We start from the raw sequence: 20,295 nt of genomic DNA on the forward strand, positions 1-20,295 counted from the left end.
GCAGGTCAGGAAGCAACAGTTAGAACTGGACATGGAACAACAGACTGGTTCCAAATAGGAAAAGGAGTACATCAAAGTTGTATATTGTCACCCTGCTTATTTAACTTATATGCAGAGTACATCATGAGGAACCCTGGGCTGGAAGAAGCACAAGCTGGAATCAAGATTGCCGGGAGAAATATCAATAACCTCAGATATGCAGATGACACCACCCTTATGGCAGAAAGTGAAGCGGAACTCAAAAGCCTCTTGATGAAAGTGAAAGAGGAGAGTGAAAAGGTTGGCTTGAAGCTCAATATTCAGAAAACAAAGATCATGGCATCTGGTTCCATCATTTCATGGGAAATAGATGGAGAAATAGTGGAAACAGTGTCAGACTTTATTTTTTGGGGCTGCAAAATCACTGCAGATGCTGATTGCAGCCATGAAATTAAAAGACGCTTACTCCTTGGAAGGAAAGTTATGACCAACCTAGGTAGCATATTAAAAAGCAGAGACATTACTTTGCCAACAAAGGTCCGTCTAGTCAAGGCAATGGTTTTTCCTGTGGTCATGTATGGATGTGAGAATTGGACTGTGAAGAAAGCTGATCGCCGAAGAATTGATGCTTTTGAACTGTGGTGCTGGAGAAGATTCTTGAGAGTCCCTTGGACTGCCAGGAGATCCAACCAGTCCATTCCAAATGAAATCAATCCTGGGTGTTCATTGCAAGGACTAATGCTAAAGCTGAAACTCCAATACTTTGTCCACCTCATGCGAAGAGTTGACTCACTGGTAAAGACTCTGATGCTGGGAGGGATTAGGGCGGGAGGAGACGGGGACGACAGAGAATGAGATGGCTGGATGGCATCACTGACTCGATGGACATGAGTTTGAGTGAACTCTGGGGGTTAGTGATGAACAGGGAGGCCTGGCGTGCTGTGATTCATGGGGTTGCAAAGAGTCGGACACGACTGAGCGACTGAACTGAACTGAACATTGTGTTTCTATCAAAACATTCTTTCTCCAAATTAAAAAATAAAAAGGTGTTTAAGAAACACTACAGGATAACAATGTTTAACAGCATGTCCACTATTCAGCATAGAAACTCTATCAACTATGAAAAATTAAATATTAGACAGATTTTGCTAATGTTAAATCTTATTAAAGGTCACAAGTTCAATGAATTTTAAAATTTATACCTCTTATTTACTTATTATCCGTGTCCATGATTTTGTCATAATTTGCTTCCAATTTTGTTCAAAATGTGTTTTATTATGTTCTTTTCATTTTTTAATCAAACAACAATTTTATATTTAGGTACCTATGTATGGCAAAACAAATTCTCTTTGTTTTATCAGTAAGCTACAATATTCCATTTTGAATAAGGGTTTGCTTTTGAATCATATCATTCTCTTTGTTTTATCAGTAAGCTACAATATTCCATTTTGAATAAGGGTTTGCTTTGTAATCAAGGTCTATTGGTTATTAGTAAATTTTTACTGAAAAATAATTAATGCACATTAAATTTTTATAAATTGAATAATGTTTTTGAGTGTTCAAAGTGATCCTATATGAAGAGATAATGTGAAAGTTCCACTTGGAATTACCTTTCATTGTGTCTGTTTTCCAAGTCCCCCTATCTTTTTTAAGAAGGACATTATAGAACTTCCCAAAGATATCATTTGAGTTGGAACCATGAAAGTGATATAATTATGAAAGAGCAGCTTAAGTTCCTTCTGTCTTCTGGGAAAAAAATATATTCTAGGAATAAACAGCTTATTCTCATCACTTTGGTAATTTCAAAATGAAGTATCTAGTATCACGTAGCCCTGTATCTAGAAGTTAGATCTGTATTTGTATTAGATAGTAATAAATTATATATTTCAAGGTCTATTTCTCTGTTAAGGCTAAAAATGATCACAGGGCTAAAGAATCTACTCACTCTCATTTAAGCTTTATAAGTCCAAAGGTTAAAATAGCCACCAAAATATGAGTCATGAGTGCCTCATGACCCAGCAATTCCACTTCTAGGTAAATATCCAACAGAAATGCATATATATGGTAACCAAAAGACAAGGACTAAATTGTTCATAGCAGTACAATTCATAATAGCCAAATTCTGGGAACAACCTAAACATCCATCACTAGTCAAATAGATAATAATAGTATATTCACATAACGGAACATTACACAGCAAAGAGAATAACCTACAGTTACAGACAACAGCACAGAGAACTCTCACAGTCACAATACTTAATGAAAGAATGCAGCCACCAAAGGGGGACACTGAAAGACTCTGATTGTACGGAATAAACACTAGCAGAAATGGATCTCTATGTTAGAAGCCAGGACAGTGCTTACCTTTGAAGGATGGGACTTGCAATAAATAGAGGCACAAGGAGAGCATCTGGCTGCTATTATATTCTGTTTCTGATGTGAATGATGGTTACATGCTGTGTTCACTTTGTGAAAATTCATTGAACTACCTAGCTCTGATTTATGCACTTTCCCAGATACACATTTCCATTTAAAATTTTACTGAGAGAAGAGAAAAGGAGAGGAGAGGGGAGGGAAGGATACGGGTTAAGGGGAAAGGAGAAGACAGAAGAGGAGAGAAACTAAGAAATAACAACGAAACATATGTCAATCATTTCTTGCTACAACTAACCTGATGACAAGATCCTGTGTTGCCACCAAGGAGCTCAGCATCTCTTCTTGCTTACCAACGTTCAGGCTAACAGGATTAATATTATATTTCTTGCTTAACTGTTCAATTTGATTCTTCATGTCAGAACCTGTTTCAAGAATTAAAAAGTCCAAGCTTTAGATTTCCTTTCACTAATCAGAGAGTAAAACACATTTTAACATCTCCAAAAATATTTTTTGAAGTTTAGAAACAAGACTGTGAATTAAAATTCACAGAGTAACCATGTTTTGAAATCAGTTTTACTTCTTCTTTAAAAACTGGAGCTTATTTACCTACTGTTATTTCAATACTGTCATCTCTTGACAGGTATTCCAATACAGGCTCAGATACGTAACCAGATCCAAGAACCAAGACCTTTTTCTTGGTGCCCATTGAAAGTGACTGAGCACGTTCCCTATAAATAAAAGGAGGGGAGAAAATATTTTTTAAAAAGTTTTAAATAAAACATTGTTGTCCCCAAACCAAACTAAAACTTAGACTGTGAAGCAGGAGGCGGTCTTAAGATGGTGGAGGAATAGGATGGGGAGATCACTTTCTCCCCCCAAATTCTTCAAAAGAACATTTGAATGCTGAGTAAATTCCACAAAACAACTTCTGAATGCTGGCAGAAGACATCAGGCACCCAGAAAAGCAGCCCATTGTCTTTGAAAGGAGGTAGGAAAAAATACAAAAGATAAAAAGAGAGACAAAAGAGATAGGGATGGAGATCCATCCTGGGAAGGGAGTCTTAATAAACAGAAGCTTCCAAACACCAGGAAACACTCTCACTGGCAAGTCTGTGGAGAGCCTTGGAACCACAGAGGGCAACATAATGGGGAGGAAGAATAAATAAATAATTAAAACCCACAGATTATGTATGTGCCAAACGGTAACTCCCAGAGGACAAGCAGTGCAGACGCCAACATCTGCCACTAGTAAGCGGGGGCTGGGCAGGGAGGGGCGGGCTGCATTACTTAGAGTGAGGACCAGGCCTGAATGCCCCGAGGGCAATCTGAGGGAACTAACTTGAGATAGCAAAGCAGACTGTGGGATAGCTACCTCGCGAAAAGCCCTAACCGCAGACACTACCAGACCTGCTCACAGAACAAAAGACTGACTAGAGCTAGCCAGCTGCGGACTGGCCCATCCCCCACTGGAGACAGGCAGGCGAGGGCAGCCAGAGCTGGAAGGGGGCAATCACAGCCCCAGAGAGGCATCATTTACCAAACTGCAATCAGGCTTTGTTGCTAACCAAGACTTCTTGGGATTCTGGACAGTCGACATCTGCCTGAGAAGGTGCTCTGGTTGTACACCCAGAAAACCGAGTGGCAGGGACAGGGGAGGCAATAAGTCGCAGCGACCATGCTCGCCAAACACCTGGTCACCTGAGCTGTTTGGACCTGGGAAGTGCACAAAACACAGGCCCAACTGAGTTTGCACCTTTGAGGAGTACCCGAGTACCTGAACCTGAGCGGCTTAGACCTGGGAAGTGCATACAACACACGGCCGGCCTCACACAGTTCCTGGCAGAGCAACCTAGAGCCTGAGCAGTATAGACAGGGAAAGCACACACGCTGTGAGCAGAGGCAAACCCAGTGTGGCCGAGACACTGTGAGCACACGCCAGTGTTATCTGTTTGCAGTGCTCCTCCCTCCCCACAGCACGACTGAACAAGTGAGCCTAAAAAAGTCTCCACCACCGCCCCCTTGTGTCAGGATGGAAACTAGACACTGAAGAGACCAGCAAACAGAAGCTAAAACAGAGGGAACTGCCTTGGAAGTGACAAATGGAGAAGTCTTGAAAGTGACAAATGGAGAAGTCTTATTCTTATCCTGTAAGAATAAAAGACTAAAAACCAGAGGCAGGAGGCTTACGTCCAAATCCTGAGAACACCAGAGAACTCCTGACTCCAGGGAACATTAATTGATAGGAGCTCATCAAACGTCTCCATACCTACACTGAAACCAAGTACTACCCAAGGGCCAAAAAGTTCCAGAGCAAGACATACCATGCAAATTCTCCAGCAACACAGGAACATAGCCCTGAGCTTCAATATACAGGCTGCCCAAAGTCACTCCAAACCCACTGACATCGCATAACTCATTACTGGACACTTCATTGCAATCCAGAGAGAAGAAATCCAGCTCCACCCACCAGAACACCAATACAAGCTTCCCTAAGCAGGAAACCTTGACAAGCCACTCGTTCAACCCCACCCACAGCAAAGAAACTCCACAATAAACAGAACTCCACAAATTGCCAGAATATGGATAGGCCACCCCAAACACAGCAATATAAACAAGAAGAAGAGGCAGAGAAATACCTAGCAGGTAAAGGAGCAGGATAAATGCCCACCAAACCAAACAAAAGAGGAAGAGATAGGGAATCTACCTGATAAAGAATTCCAAATAATGATAGTGAAAATGATCCAAAATTTTGAAAACAAAATGGAGTCACAGATAAATAGATTAGAGACAAGGATTGAGAAGATACAAGAAAGGTTTAACAAGGACCTAGAAGAAATAACGGAGAAGGCAATGGCAAGCCACTCCAGTACTATTGCCTAGAAAATCCCATGGATGGAGGAGCCTGGTAGGCTGCAGTCCATGGGGTCGCTAAGGGTCGGACACGACTGAGCGACTTCACTTTCACTTTTCACCTTCCACTTTGACACATTGGAGAAGGAAATGGCAACCCACTCCAGTGTTCTTGCCTGGAGAATCCCAGGGACGGGGGAGTCTGGTTGGGCTTCCGTCTATGCGGTCACACAGAGTCGGACACGACTGAAGTGACTTAGCAGCAGCAGCAGAAGAAATAAAAAGAGTCAATATATAATGAATAATGCAATAAGTGAGATCAAAAACACTCTGGAGGGAACCAACAGTAGAATAACGGAAGCAGAAGATAAGATAAGTGAGGTAGAAGACAGAATCGTAGAAATAAATGAAACAGAGAGGGGAAAAAAGAAAAACGAATTAAAAGAAATGAGGACAATCTCAGAGACCTCTGAGACAATGTTAAACGCCCAAACATTCGAATCATAGGAGTCCCAGAAGAAGAAGACAAAAAGAGACCATGATAAAATACTTGAGGGGATAATAGTTGAAAACTTCCCTAAAACGGGAAAGGAAATAATCACCCAAGTCCAAGAAACCCAAAGAGTCCCAAACAGGATAAACCCAAGGCGAAACACCCCAAGACACATATTAATCAAAGTAACAAAGATCAAACACAAAGAACAAATATTAAAGGCAGCAAAGGAAAAACAACAAATAACACACAAGGGGATTCCCATAAGGATAACAGCTGATCTTTTAATAGAAACTCTTCAGACCAGGAGGGAATGGCAGGACATACTTAAAGTGATGAAAGAAAATAACCTACAGCCCAGATTACTGTACCCAGCAAGGATCTCATTCAAATATGAAGGAGAAATCAAAAACTTTACAGATAGGCAAAAGCTCAGAGAATTCAGCAGCACCAAACCAGCTCTCCAACAAATGCTAAAGGATCTTCTCTAGACAGGAAACACAGAAAGGGTGTATAAACTCAAACGCAAAACAATAAAGTAAATGGCAATGGGATCATACTTATCAATAATTACCTTAAATGTAAATGGGTTAAATACCCCAGCCAGAAGACAAAGACTGGCTGAATGGATACACAAACAAGACCCCCATATATGTTGTCTACAAGAGACCCACCTCGAAAAAAGGGACACATACAGACTGAAAGTGAAGGGCTAGAAAAAGATATTCCATGCAAATAGAGACCAAAATAAGCAGGAGTAGCAATACTCATTTCAGATAAAATAGACTTTAAAACAAAGGCTGTGAAAAGAGACAAAGAAGGACACTACATAATGATCCAAGGATCAATCCAAGAAGAAGATATAACAATTATAAATATATATGCACCCAACATAGGAGCACCACAATATGTAAGACAGATGCTAACATGTATGAAAGGGGAAATTAACACTAACACAGTAATAGTGGGAGACTTTAATACCCCACTCACACCTACGGATAGATCAACCAAACAGAAAATTAACCAGGAAACACAAACTTTAAATGATACAATAGACCAGTTAGACCTAATTGATATCTATAGGACATTTCACCACAAAACAATGAATTTCACTTTATTCTCAAGCGCACATGGAACTTTCTCCAGGATAGATCACATCCTGGGCCATAAATCTAGCCTTGGTAAATTCAAAAAAATTGAAATCATCCCAAGCATCTTTTCTGACCACAATGCAGTTAAGATTAGATCTCAATTACAGGAGAAAAACTATTAAAAATTCCAACATATGGAGACTGAACAACATGTGGCTGAATAACCAACAAATCATAGAAGAAACCAAAAAAAAAAAATCAAAATATGCATAGAAATGAATGAAAATGAAAACACAACAACCCAAAACCTGTGGGACACTGTAAAAGCAGTGCTAAGGGGAAGATTCATAACAATACAGGCACACCTCAAGAAACAAGAAAAAAGTCAACTAAATAACCTAACTCTACACCTAAAGCAACTAGAAAAGGAAGAAATGAAGAACCCCAGGTTTAGTAGAAGAAAAGAAATCTTAAAAATTAGGGCAGAAATAAATGTAAAAGAAACAAAAGAGACCATAGCAAAAATCAACAAAGCCAAAAGCTGTTTCTTTGAGAGGATAAATAACACTGACAAACCATTAGCCAGACTCATCAAGAAACAAAGGGAGAAAAATCAAATCAATAAAATTAGAAATGAAAATGGAGAGATCACAACAGACAACACAGAAATACAAAGGATCATCAGTTCAGTTCAGTTCAGTCGCTCAGTCGTGTCCAACTCTCCGTGACCCCATGAATCACAGCATGCCAGGCCTCCCTATCCATCACCAACTCCCAGAGTTCACTCAAACTCATGTCCACAGAGTCGGTGATGCCATCCAGCCATCTCATTCTCTGTCGTCCCCTTCTCCTCCCACCCCCAACCTTTCCCAGCATCAGAGTCTTTTCCAGTGAGTCAACTCGTCACATGAGGTGGCCAAAGTATTGCAGTTTCAGCTTTAGCATCAGTCCTTCCAATGAACACCCAGGACTGATCTCCCTTAGAATGGACTGGTTGGATCTCCTTGCGGTACAAGGGACTCTCAAGAGTCTTCTTCAACACCACTACTATTAGCAATTATATGACAATAAAATGGATAACTTGGAAGAAATGGACAAATTCTTACAAAAGTACAATTTTCCAAAACTGAACCAGGAAGAAAGAGAAAATCTTAACAGACCCATCACAGCACAGAAATTGAAACTGTAATCAGAAAACTTCCAGCAAACAAAAGCCCAGGTCCAGATGGCTTCACAGCTGAATTCTACCAAAAATTTAGAGAAGAGCTAACACCTAGCCTACTCAAACTCTTCCAGAAAATTGCTGAGGAAGGGAAACTTCCAAATTCATTCTATGAGGCCACCATCACCCTAATCCCAAAACCTGACAAAGATGCTACCAAAAAAAAAAAAAAAACTACAGGCCAGTATCACTGATGAACATAGATGCGAAAATCCTTAACAAAATTCTAGCAATCAAAATCCATCACCACATTAAAAAGATCATACATCATGACCAAGTGGGTTTTATCCCAGGAATGCAAGGATTCTTCAATATCCACAAATCAATCAATGTAATACACCACATTAACAAATTGAAAGTCATATGATTATCTCAATAGATGCAGAGAAAGCCTTTGACAAAATTCAATATCCATTTATTATAAAAACCCTCCAGAAAGCAGAAATAGAAGGAACATACCTCAACGTAATAAAAGCTATATATGACAAACCCACAGCAAACATTATCGTCAATGGTGAAAAATTGAAAGTATTTCCCCTAAAGTCAGGAACAAGACAAGGGTGCCCACTCTCACCACTACTATTCACCATAGTTATGGAAGTTTTGGCCACAGCAATCAGAGCAGAAAAAGAAATAAAAGGAATCCAAATTGGAAAAGAAGAAGCAAAACTCTCACTGTTTGCAGATGACATGATCCTCTTCATAGAAAATCCTAAAGACTCCACCAGAAAATTACTAGAGCTAATTAATGAATATAGTAAAGTTGTAGGATATAAAATCAACACACAGAAATCCCTTGTATTCCTAATGATGAGAAAATAGAGAAATTAAGGAGACAATTCCATTCACCATTTCAATGAAAAGAATAAAATACTTAGGAATATATCTACCTAAAGAAACAAAGACCTATACATAGAAAACTATAAAACACTGGTGAAAGAAATCAAAGAGGACACTAATAGATGGAGAACAATGCTGTGTTCATGGATTGGAAGAATCAATATAGTGAAAATGAGTATACTACCTAAAGCAATCTATAGCTTCAATGCAATCCCTATCAAGCTACCAATGGTATTTTTCATAGAACTAGAACAAATAATTTCACAATTTGTATGGAAATACAAAAAACCTCGAATAGCCAAAGCAATCTTGAGAAAGAAGAATGGAACTGGAGGAATCAACCTGCCTGACTTCAGGCTCTACTACAAAGTCAAAGTCATCAAGACAGTATGGTACTGGCATAAAGACAGAAATATAGATCAATGGAACAAAATAGAAAGCCCAGAGATAAGTCCACACACCTATGGACACCTTATCTTTGACAAAGGCGGCAAGAATACACAATGGAGAAAAGACAATCTCTTTAACAAGTGGTGCTGGGAAAACTGGTCAGCCACTTGTAAAAGAATGAAACTAGAACACTTTCTAACACCTTACACAAAAACAAACTCAAAATGGATTAAAGATCTAAACATAAGACCAGAAACTATAAAACTCCTAGAGGAGAATATAGGCAAAATACTCTCCAACATAAATCACAGCAGGATCCTCTATGTCCCACCTCCCAGAATATTGGAAATAAAAGCAAAAATAAACAAATGGGACCTAATTAAAATTAAAAGCTTCTGCATACCAGCAGGTTTTAGAAAAGGCAGAGGCACCAGAGATCAAATTGCCAACATCCTCTGGATTATGGAGAAAGCAAGAGAGTTCCAGAAAAACATCTATTTCTGCTTCATTGACTATGCCAAAGCCTTTGACTGTGTGGATCACAATAAACTGTGGAAAATTCTGAAAGAGATGGGAATACCAGACCACCTGACCTGCCTCTTGAGAAACCTGTATGCAGGTCAGGAAGCAACAGTCAGAACTGGACATGGAACAACAGACTGGTTCCAAATAGGAAAAGGAGTACATCAAGGTTGTATATTGTCACCCTGCTTATTTAACTTCTATGCAGAGTACATCATGAGGAATGCTGGGCTGGAAGAAGCACAAGCTGGAATCAAGATTGCCAGGAGAAATATCAATAACCTCAGATATGCAGATGACACTACCCTTATGGCAGAAAGTGAAGAGGAACTCAAAGACCTCTTGATGAAAGTGAAAGAGGAGAGTGAAAAGGTTGGCTTGAAGCTCAACATTCAGAAAATGAAGATCATGGTATCTGGTCCCATCACTTCATGGGAAATAAATGGGGAAACAGTGGAAACCGTGTCAGACTTTATTTTTGGGGGCTCCAAAATCACTGCGGATGCTGATTGCAGCCATGAAATTAAAAGACGCTTACTACTTGGAAGGAAAGTTATGACCAACCTTGATAGTATATTAAAAAGCAGAGACATTACTTTGCCAACAAAGGTTCGTCTAGTCAAGGCTATGGTTTTTCCCGTGGTCATGTATGGATGTGAGAGTTGGACTGTGAAGAAAGCTGATCGCCGAAGAATTGATGCTTTTGAACTGTGGTGCTGGAGAAGACTCTTGAGAGTCCCTTGGACTACAAGGAGATCCAACCAGTCCATTCTAGAGGAGATCAATCCTGGGTGTTCATTGGAAGGACTTATGCTAAAGCTGAAACTCCAATACTTTGGCCACCTCATGCGACGAGTTGACTCACTGGAAAAGACTCTGATGCTGGGAGCGATTGGGGGTAGGAGGAGACGGGGACGACAGAGAATGAGATGGCTGGATGGCATCACCGACTCGATGGACATGAGTTTGAGTGAACTCCGGGAGTTGGTGATGCACAGGGAGGCCTGGCGTGCTTTGGTTCATGGGGTCGCAAAGAGTCGGACACGACTGAGCGACTGAACTGAACTGAACTGAACTGCACACCAAAGGAACTATAAGCAAGGTGAAAAGACAGCCTTCAGAATGGGAGAAAATAATAGCAAATGAAGCAACTGATAAAGGATTAATCTCAAAAATATACAAGCAACTCCTGCAGCTCAATTCCAGAAAAATAAACGACCCAATCAAAAAATGGGCCAAAGAACTAAACAGACCTTTCTCCAAAGAAGACATACAGATGGCTAACAAACACATGAAAAGATGCTCAACATCACTCATAATCAGAGAAATGCGTATCAAAACCACAATGAGGTACCATTTCACACCAGTCAGAATGGCTGCTATCCAAAAGTCTACAAGCAATAAATGCTGGAGAGGGTGTGGAGAAAAGGGAACCCTTTAACACTGTTGGTAGGAATGCAAACTAGTACAGCCACTATGGAGAACAGTGTGGAGATTCCTTAAAAAACTGGAAATAGAACTGCCATACGACCCAGCAATGCCAATTCTGGGCATACACACCGAGGAAACCAGAATTGAAAAAGACACATGTACCCCAATGTTCATCGCAGCACTGTTTCTAATAGCCAGGGCATGGAAGCAACCTAGATGTCCATCAGCAGACGAATGGATAAGAAAGCTGTGGTACATATACACAATGGAGTATTACTCGGCCATTAAAAAAATACATTTGAATCAGTTCTAATGAGGTGGATGAAACTGGAGCCTATTATACAGAGTGAAGTAAGCCAGAAAGAAAAACACCAATACAGTATACTAACACATATATATGGAATTTGGAAAGATGGTAACGATAACCCTGTATGCGAGACAGCAAAAGAGACACAGATGTATAGAACAGTATTTTGGACTCTGTGGGAGAGGGCGAGGGTGGGATGGTTTGGGAGAATGGCATTGAAACATGTATATTATCATATGTGAAACAAATTGCCAGTCCAGGTTCGATGCATGATACAGGATGCTCAGGGCTGGTGCACTGGGATGACCCAGAGGGATGGTACGGGGTGGGGGGAGGTGGGAGGGGCATTGAGGATGGGAAACATATGTACACCCATGGCGGATTCATGTCAATGTATTGCAAAACCAATACAATATTGCAAAGTAATTAGCCTCCAATTAAAATAAATAAATTTATATTAAAAAAAAAATCTTAGACTGTGAAGCAATCATTTTCCCCTACATTTCTTTCAATAAGAATCTCACCAGGAGTTCCCAATACCAACATTTTACATTAATTATTTTATATCCCATATAATGAACAATAGATCCAGACATCTTTGATGTATATGAATTCCCAGTACCACTAGTGAGGTACAAGTGCTGGACCAATGCCTGGCTGTTCACAACTGAGTCACTTGGTCTCACACTTTATCCTTCCGGGGGAGGACATTGATTCAAAATCATGCTGCTGCTGCTGCTGCTAAGTCGCTTCAGTCGTGTCTGACTCTGTGCACCCCTATAGACGGAAGCCCACCAGGCTCCCCCGTCCCTGGGATTCTCCAGGCAAGAACTGGAGTGGGTTGCCATTTCCTTCTCCAATGCATGAAAGAGAAAAGTGAAAGTGAAGTCACTCAGTCGTGTCCGACTCTTTGCGACCCCATGGACTGCAGCCTACCAGGATCCTCCATCCATGGGATTTTCCAGGCAAGAGTACTGGAGTGGGGTGCTATTGCCTTCTCTGCAAAATCATGCTCGGGGCCTTTTATCAGAAACCTATTTACTCCTCACAACAATCTGAGGATACTACAATCTGAGCAGGAGGTTATTATCCATATTAGACACAGTCTTGTGATTTATCTCTTGGGTTACTTGAAACCAGTGAAAACCATGATTTTGTTTCTCCTTTTTTTTTTTTTCAAACTCTATAAACTTTTTATTTTGTTTTGGGGTATAGCCAATTAATAATATTGTGATGGTTTCAGGTGAACAATGAAGAAACTCAGCTATACATATACATGTATCCATTCTCCCCCAAACCCTTCTACCATCCAGGCTGGCACATAACATTGAGCAGAGTTCCATGTACTACACAATAGGTCCTTGTTAGTTATCCATTTTGAATATACCAATGACCTTCCCAAATTTCCTAACTATCCCTTCCCTTTGGGAAACTGTATGTTCATATTCTAAGTTTGTGAGTCTCTTTCTAAAACCATAATCTTGAAATCACAAATGTTATGGATTAAATGTAGAAACCTAAGATGAGTCACTAGGCAGAACTCTATTTCTTGAATTTCTCTGTTGTTGAAATTTGTACTTGCCTAATAGTTAATGATTTGTCTTTCCTACAAACTCTGACCTCCAAGATAGTGACTAAGTCTTCTCCATCTTTATAAGCCTACTATTGCTCATTGCATTCTGTCTTAAAGATACTCATTAAAAGTCTTCTGATTCAAATTCCCAGATATCAATATAAAACCATGGAAATGGTTTGGTGCCAGTGCCTTAAGCAGAAGGCTCTGTTGCTGGAATCTTTTAGGCTAGGATGTCTCTCAAGCTTTAACCTTAATTTAATTTCACTTAATTTCATTAATTATAAGTAAATAAAAATAAATGTAAATATAAAATGCTCCCACCCCTCTTCACTCCCAACACTCCTATCACTGATGATGGGAGCTTTCATTTAACTTCCACCTTTATCCCATTTCACCTCCCAGAAGAAAGCACTATTATTGGCTCTTACAGATCCTTTCTAATAACACCTTCTGTAGTTTGGGTATATGAAACACATTATTTTGATCTCTAAAAAGAAAATGTTCAAAATACATTTTTAAAAACTTACTTCTAGATATTAATACTATCTGCCCCATCAGCAACCCCACACTCCTGGTTAATAATTACTGTGCTAAATAAAGGGGCTTCCCTGGTGGCTCAGACGGTAAAAGAATTGCCTGCAATGTGGGAAACATGGGTCAGGAAGATCCCCTGGAGGAGTGCATGGCAACCCATTCCAGCATTCTTGCCTGAAGAATCCCCATGAACGGAGAAGCCCGGCAAGGTACAGTCCATGGGGTTGCAAAGAGTCAGACACAACTGAGCAACTAAGCACAGGACAAGGAATAAAGAGAACAAAAAAATAAGGCAGAGATTCAAGGAAACTCTAATTTCCTTCCAAAATGCAGTCTTCATTTTCAATCTCTTGGCACAAGATTCTACCTGGAAGGAAGACAGGAAGTCCTAGCAGTTAGACCTGCTGCTACATGGAATATGGTGTATAAAGAGTGACTAGTCATGTTAGACATGTCATTGAGATTAGTCATGTAAGAAAGAAATCATCAGAATGAAAATCCAAAGACAAAACTATGAAAAACAAATATATGAATTTTCCCCTATAAGGCACTCACCTATGGAGTTCTACAAACTAGTTGCTTTTTTATAAAAATAAAAATTATATACCCCTGGTATCATGCCAGAATATTTCACTAACACACAAAAGTAAGTATAAGCTAACAAACACACATGGAAAAGGCATGACAATAGTACTTGATCTCTTATTCACTTCTTATAGGTGGAATAACAGAGAGAAGATCAGGCAGTTTGTTTCTAATTTTCCCATTCTGGCTTCTCCTGAGAATTCAGTGCATGGGTCATTTTGTTAAATGTGAATAGACCAATAGAGCATGTATAAACACAGACCAAGTACAGCCAGCTGGAGACCAGAACATCCCAATGTCAATGTTTATGTTTTCAAATTTTGAGTAGTAAAGCCAATTATGGAAACCAAGGCCTTAGCTAAGTATCTTCCTAAGAGAACTGTTCTCTCCAGTAGATTTGTCTCATTACTTTTTGACATATTCCTCCTAATAAGAATCCCAGGGAAAACTGACCTCTCACTATTTTCTTTTTCAGTACTTTTCTTAATTGCTAACCAAGATTCCAGTTTGTTAAATATTATCCTAAGCAAAAGAGAATCCAAATCTTCAACTAGAAATCAATCTGAAAGTGCCAAGGAAAGGGTTAGCTTGCTTGTTTTCCTTTGAGAAAATAGCTGAGATATTACAATATGCAAAATGTTAGAGAAAGAACAGGGACAGAGCTTTTGAAGTTTTGCTTACCTACACACAAGTCTACATGGATATTAGAAAGCCAAAATGATGCTACAATACTATTCAAAGGAAAATAATTCACACTGGGTTCAGCCAGTCACTTCATTTGAAATTCATAGTATTTACAGACTTCAAAAAAAATACATATTGCATAATCCTAGCATCAAGAACTCATATGGAAGCATTTAAAAAATACTCATGAGATCCAAGAGTAAATGTATTAAACAAGAGGTTGTAAATGATGCTTACCTGTTCTCTCGGAGTTTCTGGATATATTTATACTTGTTAGACAACATGCCGTTAGATGCAATCACTGCCTGAATATATATGATACAAGACAATTCTTTAGTCAGCACATTTAGTCCCACAATCATGGGCTCATGACTAACAGAGAAAAGAGAGAGTGACAGAGATGGATAAAGAAAGGGAGGGAAAGAGGAAAAGGGATCAAGGAAAGTGGTAGAAAAAATACATTCATGAAAAGAAATACTTTTCATAACTTACATCTCGCACCACAGGAGAAAAATTCTGACTTTCAAGAGGCTGTGTCGCATCTGATAGTATCTGAAAAGGAAATGAGATTGGAAAAAGATAAATTATATTGCAAAGAAGGCGTCTTGTTATTTTATCTATATTAAAATATTAGTCAAAGGAAAAAATGTTTAGAAAAGTTTTTTGAAAATCACTGAATTGTATAAGTGGCAAAAGGAGTCTTCTGCAAGCAATGAATTCTGCCCCCCAAAACATGCTTATTCAGTACAATTTCCAATTCCAAAACCTTAATCATGTTTGCTTACTGAAAACACAAAAAGCTTAGACTTCCCCACCAGTTAGATGTGTCATGTTGAGTGTATGTTGTTGTTTAGTCCTCAGTTATGTCCAACTCTTTGCTACCCTTTGAACTGTAACCCGCCAGGCTCCTCTGTCCGTGGGAGTTTTCAGGCAAGAATACTGGAGAGGGTTGCCATTTCATTCTCCAGGGAATCTTCCTGACCCAGGGATCAAACCTACATCTCCTGTGTCTCCTGCATTGCAGGTAGATTCTTTAACCCCTGAGACACCAAGGAAGCCTGTGTCATGTTGAGCATGCTAGCAAATATCACCACAAGCTTTATCACCACAATACTCACTCTGAGGACCTCCATCCCATCCCAAAGGTTCAGCCTGTTCTATTAGCAGTAGAAAATGAGGTATGCTACTATAGGGAGTCTCCCTCAGGTCAGCAATGGTTCCATATATAGACACATCAGCATTTCAGAAGTGTCAAGGAAAATGACTTGACCCAGTAGACTCAAAAAATCCTTCATACCCTTCCCATTATCTCACAAGTATGAGTAGATGGCCAACAACAAAAGCCACACCTCATACTGACACCCCAGCATTCCAGTCCTTCTCATTTCCTCCAAGGCATCCAACCTTTGAATAGACGCCAAAGGGTAAAGATCAGATAAGTGTGGTTGCTTCTGATGGATGGGGCCTTAAGGTCAATGAGATAATCGAGACCCTACAACACTCACCCAACTAAGAAAGTGTTAAACGTACCTACCAGATGCTGGAAGAACAGTGTTTATTTACTGCATTAAAAGAAATACAAAACTACTTTCATGTATCTAAAACATCAGATACCTAGGCTCGCTATTCCTGGGATAATAGCATTAAAAAAAAAAAAGATAGGTATACATATTTATAAGCCAGGCATTCTTAGGGGAATTGATGAAACTGACACTTGGGGTCTTCCCACTGCCTCTTTCTCCCAGCTACCTTTGGAGCATTTCCTTCTCAAGCTGACTCCTCCACCCACCAACCCTGTCAACAAGGCAAGAACCATTAATAGATAATAAAATGAATTCACATCTCACTCAGCATATGGTTAAATCACTCAACTCCTATGTATCTTTTCACTCTCTCTCTCTGCTCTTTATCTCTAATTCTATAGCCTTATGTAGGCCTTACTGGGACCATGGGAACTACCTCCCACATCTCTTCTCTCCATTTATCTCCAATCTGAAACACAAATCTGATTATTTGTGTTTAAATAGGCTCCTGTGCCTGTTTAAAATAATTCAGTAGATTTCCATTACCTTCGAGTTAGTCTCAAGCTCCCTCTACAGTCTGGCTCTGCCTCTCCTGCCTCAACCCCCTCACTGGACTTGCACCCAACGTTTCAATCCTGTGACTAGCCTGGAGCTGGGTACCCACATCATGTCCTCACCTGCCTCTTGGCCACACCATGTAGTCACCTCACACGTTACTCCTCCGCTTCCAACTCCTTCTCTTTGTTCTCCGAGATGTAGCTGAAGAACTGCTTTTTCTGTGAAGCCTTTATCAAAGTGAAAGTCGCTCAGTCGTGTCCACCTCTTTGCGACCCCATGGTCAGTACAGTCCATGGAATTCTCCAGCTCAGAATACTGGAGTGGGTAGCCTTTCCCTTCTCCAGGGCATCTTCCCAACCTAGGGACTGACCCAGGTCTTTCCCATTACAGGTGGATTTTTCACTAGCTGAGCCACAAGGGAAGTTTATCAAAACCTGCCCTTAAATAGACCTGGAAAGTAGGAACTGCACTTGGCATCTTGCTGTAAGGCTACTACAATGTAAGATGGCAAATATTCAAAAATATATTAGTGGATACATGCAGTCATTATTGAAAATTCAGTGCATTTTCCCCCCAAGAAAACTAATAATTGTCATGAGTCCACCTAAAGAGAGGCAAATATAAAACAATGACAAAAGGTTACTCAGGGACTTCCCTGGTGGTCCAGTGACTAAGACTCCCCTCTCCCAATGCAGGGGGCCTGGGTTCGATCCCTGCTCAGGGAACTAGATCCCACATGCCGTAACTAACAGTTCACCTGCCACAACTAAAGATCCTGCATGCCGCAAAAGATTGAGATACCTGTGTTGTAACTAAGACTGGAGACAGTCAAATAAATATTTAAAAAAAAAAAAAAAAGGCTGCTAAATTACCGCATTTAACTGTCTCCCTTGCTAGAATTCATTCAATACAAAACTGCAAGCACAGCCTCCTGAAGCATATGGTAGGTCTTGCTACTTTCACATATAACACTTTTGAGGCTCATCACTCTTTTCTAAATTAATTTCAAGCTATTTTCCCAGTGTTAAGACCCCTTTTAACACAGAACCAACATATTTACCTTAATTCCATCTGATCTGACAGCACATAGAAACCTTATGTTAAATTAGCTCCCACCTTTGCTCCCCCATCTACATCACACAGTATGCCTCCCATTTCCACACAGATGAAGATCCTAGACATCTATCAAGAGCCAGATGGACTGTCACCTCTCCTGACTTCCTCAACTGGACAGATCCTCTCCCTCCACAACGTCATTAGCATCTTCCTGTGACTATCACATTCCATCTTATGCTAGAATTGCACACCTATTTTATCCCCTTCATGGACCTCATGCATCTATAGGTCAGCAGCTGTGTTTTGATTCTCTTCATTTAGGTGTCTGCCTTGTTCCAATAGATAATAAATATCTATTGAATTCAACTGAAACAAAACTTCCATATTGGTTCAAAAGGATATCCTATGCCCTATAATGCTATAGGGTTTGTCATGTCAAAAAAGAAAATCAGGGGGAAACATAACAGTGCATATACAGATATACCTTGTTTTATTGTGGTTCAACTTACTGTGGTTTACAGATACTGATTTTTTTCTTCACTGAAGATTTGTGGCAGCTTTGTATTGAGCAAGTCTACTGGTGCCCTTTTTCCAACAGGTTTGCTCACTCTGTGTCTCTGTCTTACATTTTGGTAATTCTCACAATATTTCAAAATTTTTCATTATTTTCACTTTTGTTATGCTGATCTGTGATCAGTAATCTTTGACATTACTATTGTAAAAAACGATTATGACTGACTGAAGGCTCAGATGATGGTTAACATATTTTAGCAATATTCTTTTTCTTTTTAAAAATTGAACTATAGTTGATAGAGGCTTCCCTGGTGGCTCAGTGGTAAAGAATCTGCCTGAAATGCAGGAGATGCATGTTTGATCCCTGGGTCACAAAGATCTCCTGGAGGAGGGCATTTCAGTATTCTCACCTGGAGAATTCCATGTACAGAGAAGCCTGGTGGGCTACAGTCCATGGGGTTGCAAAGAATTGGATACAACTGAAGCAACTTAATACACATACATAGTTGATATATAATACTGTATTTCTTAATTAAGGTATGTATATCATCTTTAGACTTATGGTTATTGCACACTTAATAGACTACAGTATAGTTTAAACATAACTTATATATGCACTGGGAAACCAAAAAATTTGTGTTACTCATTTTATTATGATATTCATTTTATTTCAGTGGTCTGAAACTAAACCCCAGATATATCCAAGGTACTTTAAATATAGTTTCATACTGTTATCAAAAGAACATAGATAATATACTCCATTTTTTAGTGGCAAGCAGGTACACATATTATCAAGACTGCATAGAGGCAGTCATCAGTTTTTACATATGTCCAGTGCTGAGACTGATGCCTCCAAGACAATCCCACCACCCCGTTTGGAAGACCGATTTCCCAGAGAAAGAAATGGCTACCCACTCCAGCATTCTTGCCTGGAGAATCCCATGGACAGAGTAGCCTGGCGGGCTACAGTCCATGAGGTTGCAAAGAGTCAGACACGACTGAAGCAACTCAGCAGCAGGGACATATAAAAGGAAGAAGGTGTTAAAATCTAGAGAGGTTGGCTGTGTCAACAAATCTAAGCACTTTTCTTAGATGTAGCTGCCAATGTGGAAGCAGTGGCTGGGATGCTGAGCAGAGAGAAACTGAGAAGAGCTTGTGGCTGACCACAGGGTTAAAAAAAACACTGGAGTTTAAGTTCAGTTGAAGGGGATCCTAATAAAGGCCAGATTTCCATTTGGGATCCTGAAAGATTATATTTTAAATAAAGGGTCAACTGAAAAATGTAGTTTTCCAAAGGACCAAGGCTCAGCTTTGGAATCACTTCCATTCTTAACTGAACGGAGGCGATTTTCTCCTAGCCTCCTTGCCAGAAAAAAAGGAAATCTTCTCTGAAACACACATGCACACACACAACATCCAGAGCCTCAAATCATCTCTGAGATTTATATAAACTATAACCAACATTCAATCAAAAATAAACGGGCAGATTAAGTAATAAGAACGGACTGAAAACCAAGAAAAAGTAAAACAAAGAACACTAAACAGACCCAAGAAGTTCACTGGAAGTATCAGAAGTGTTTTTAAACTCTGATTAATATGTTCATAAAATAAAATTTTCCCATAAAAGGCACAGCTAATCCACAGTTACAAGTCAAGACAGTAGGTTCCTTTATGAAGGAGAGTGGGGATAGTGCTGGGAGAGGCACAGGGGATTTCTGGGATGTTAACCTTGTTCTAGTTTTCACCTTGTAGTGTTCACCTGCAT

General features: G+C 39.7%; 1 protein-coding gene across 2 annotated transcripts in view; it reads right to left on the reverse strand.

Annotated features, from left to right (window-relative positions):
• The window catches only part of AASS (aminoadipate-semialdehyde synthase), an 83,667-nt gene that overhangs the window by 31,915 nt on the left and 31,457 nt on the right, over nucleotides 1-20,295 (reverse strand). For both annotated transcript variants that reach the window (XM_088834646.1, XM_055421180.2), the window contains 4 exons: nucleotides 15,373-15,432; nucleotides 15,118-15,185; nucleotides 2,962-3,083; nucleotides 2,651-2,777 (listed from right to left, as the gene is read on the reverse strand). In XM_088834646.1, coding sequence (XP_088690772.1) covers nucleotides 2,651-2,777; nucleotides 2,962-3,083; nucleotides 15,118-15,185; nucleotides 15,373-15,432 — 377 coding nt within the window. The remainder of the gene's footprint in view (nucleotides 1-2,650; nucleotides 2,778-2,961; nucleotides 3,084-15,117; nucleotides 15,186-15,372; nucleotides 15,433-20,295) is intronic.

The sequence above is a fragment of the Moschus berezovskii genome, chromosome 3 (assembly GCF_049115385.1).
Source record: "Moschus berezovskii isolate FMDL1 chromosome 3, NW_MosBer_1.0, whole genome shotgun sequence".
Taxonomy (NCBI): domain Eukaryota; kingdom Metazoa; phylum Chordata; class Mammalia; order Artiodactyla; family Moschidae; genus Moschus; species Moschus berezovskii.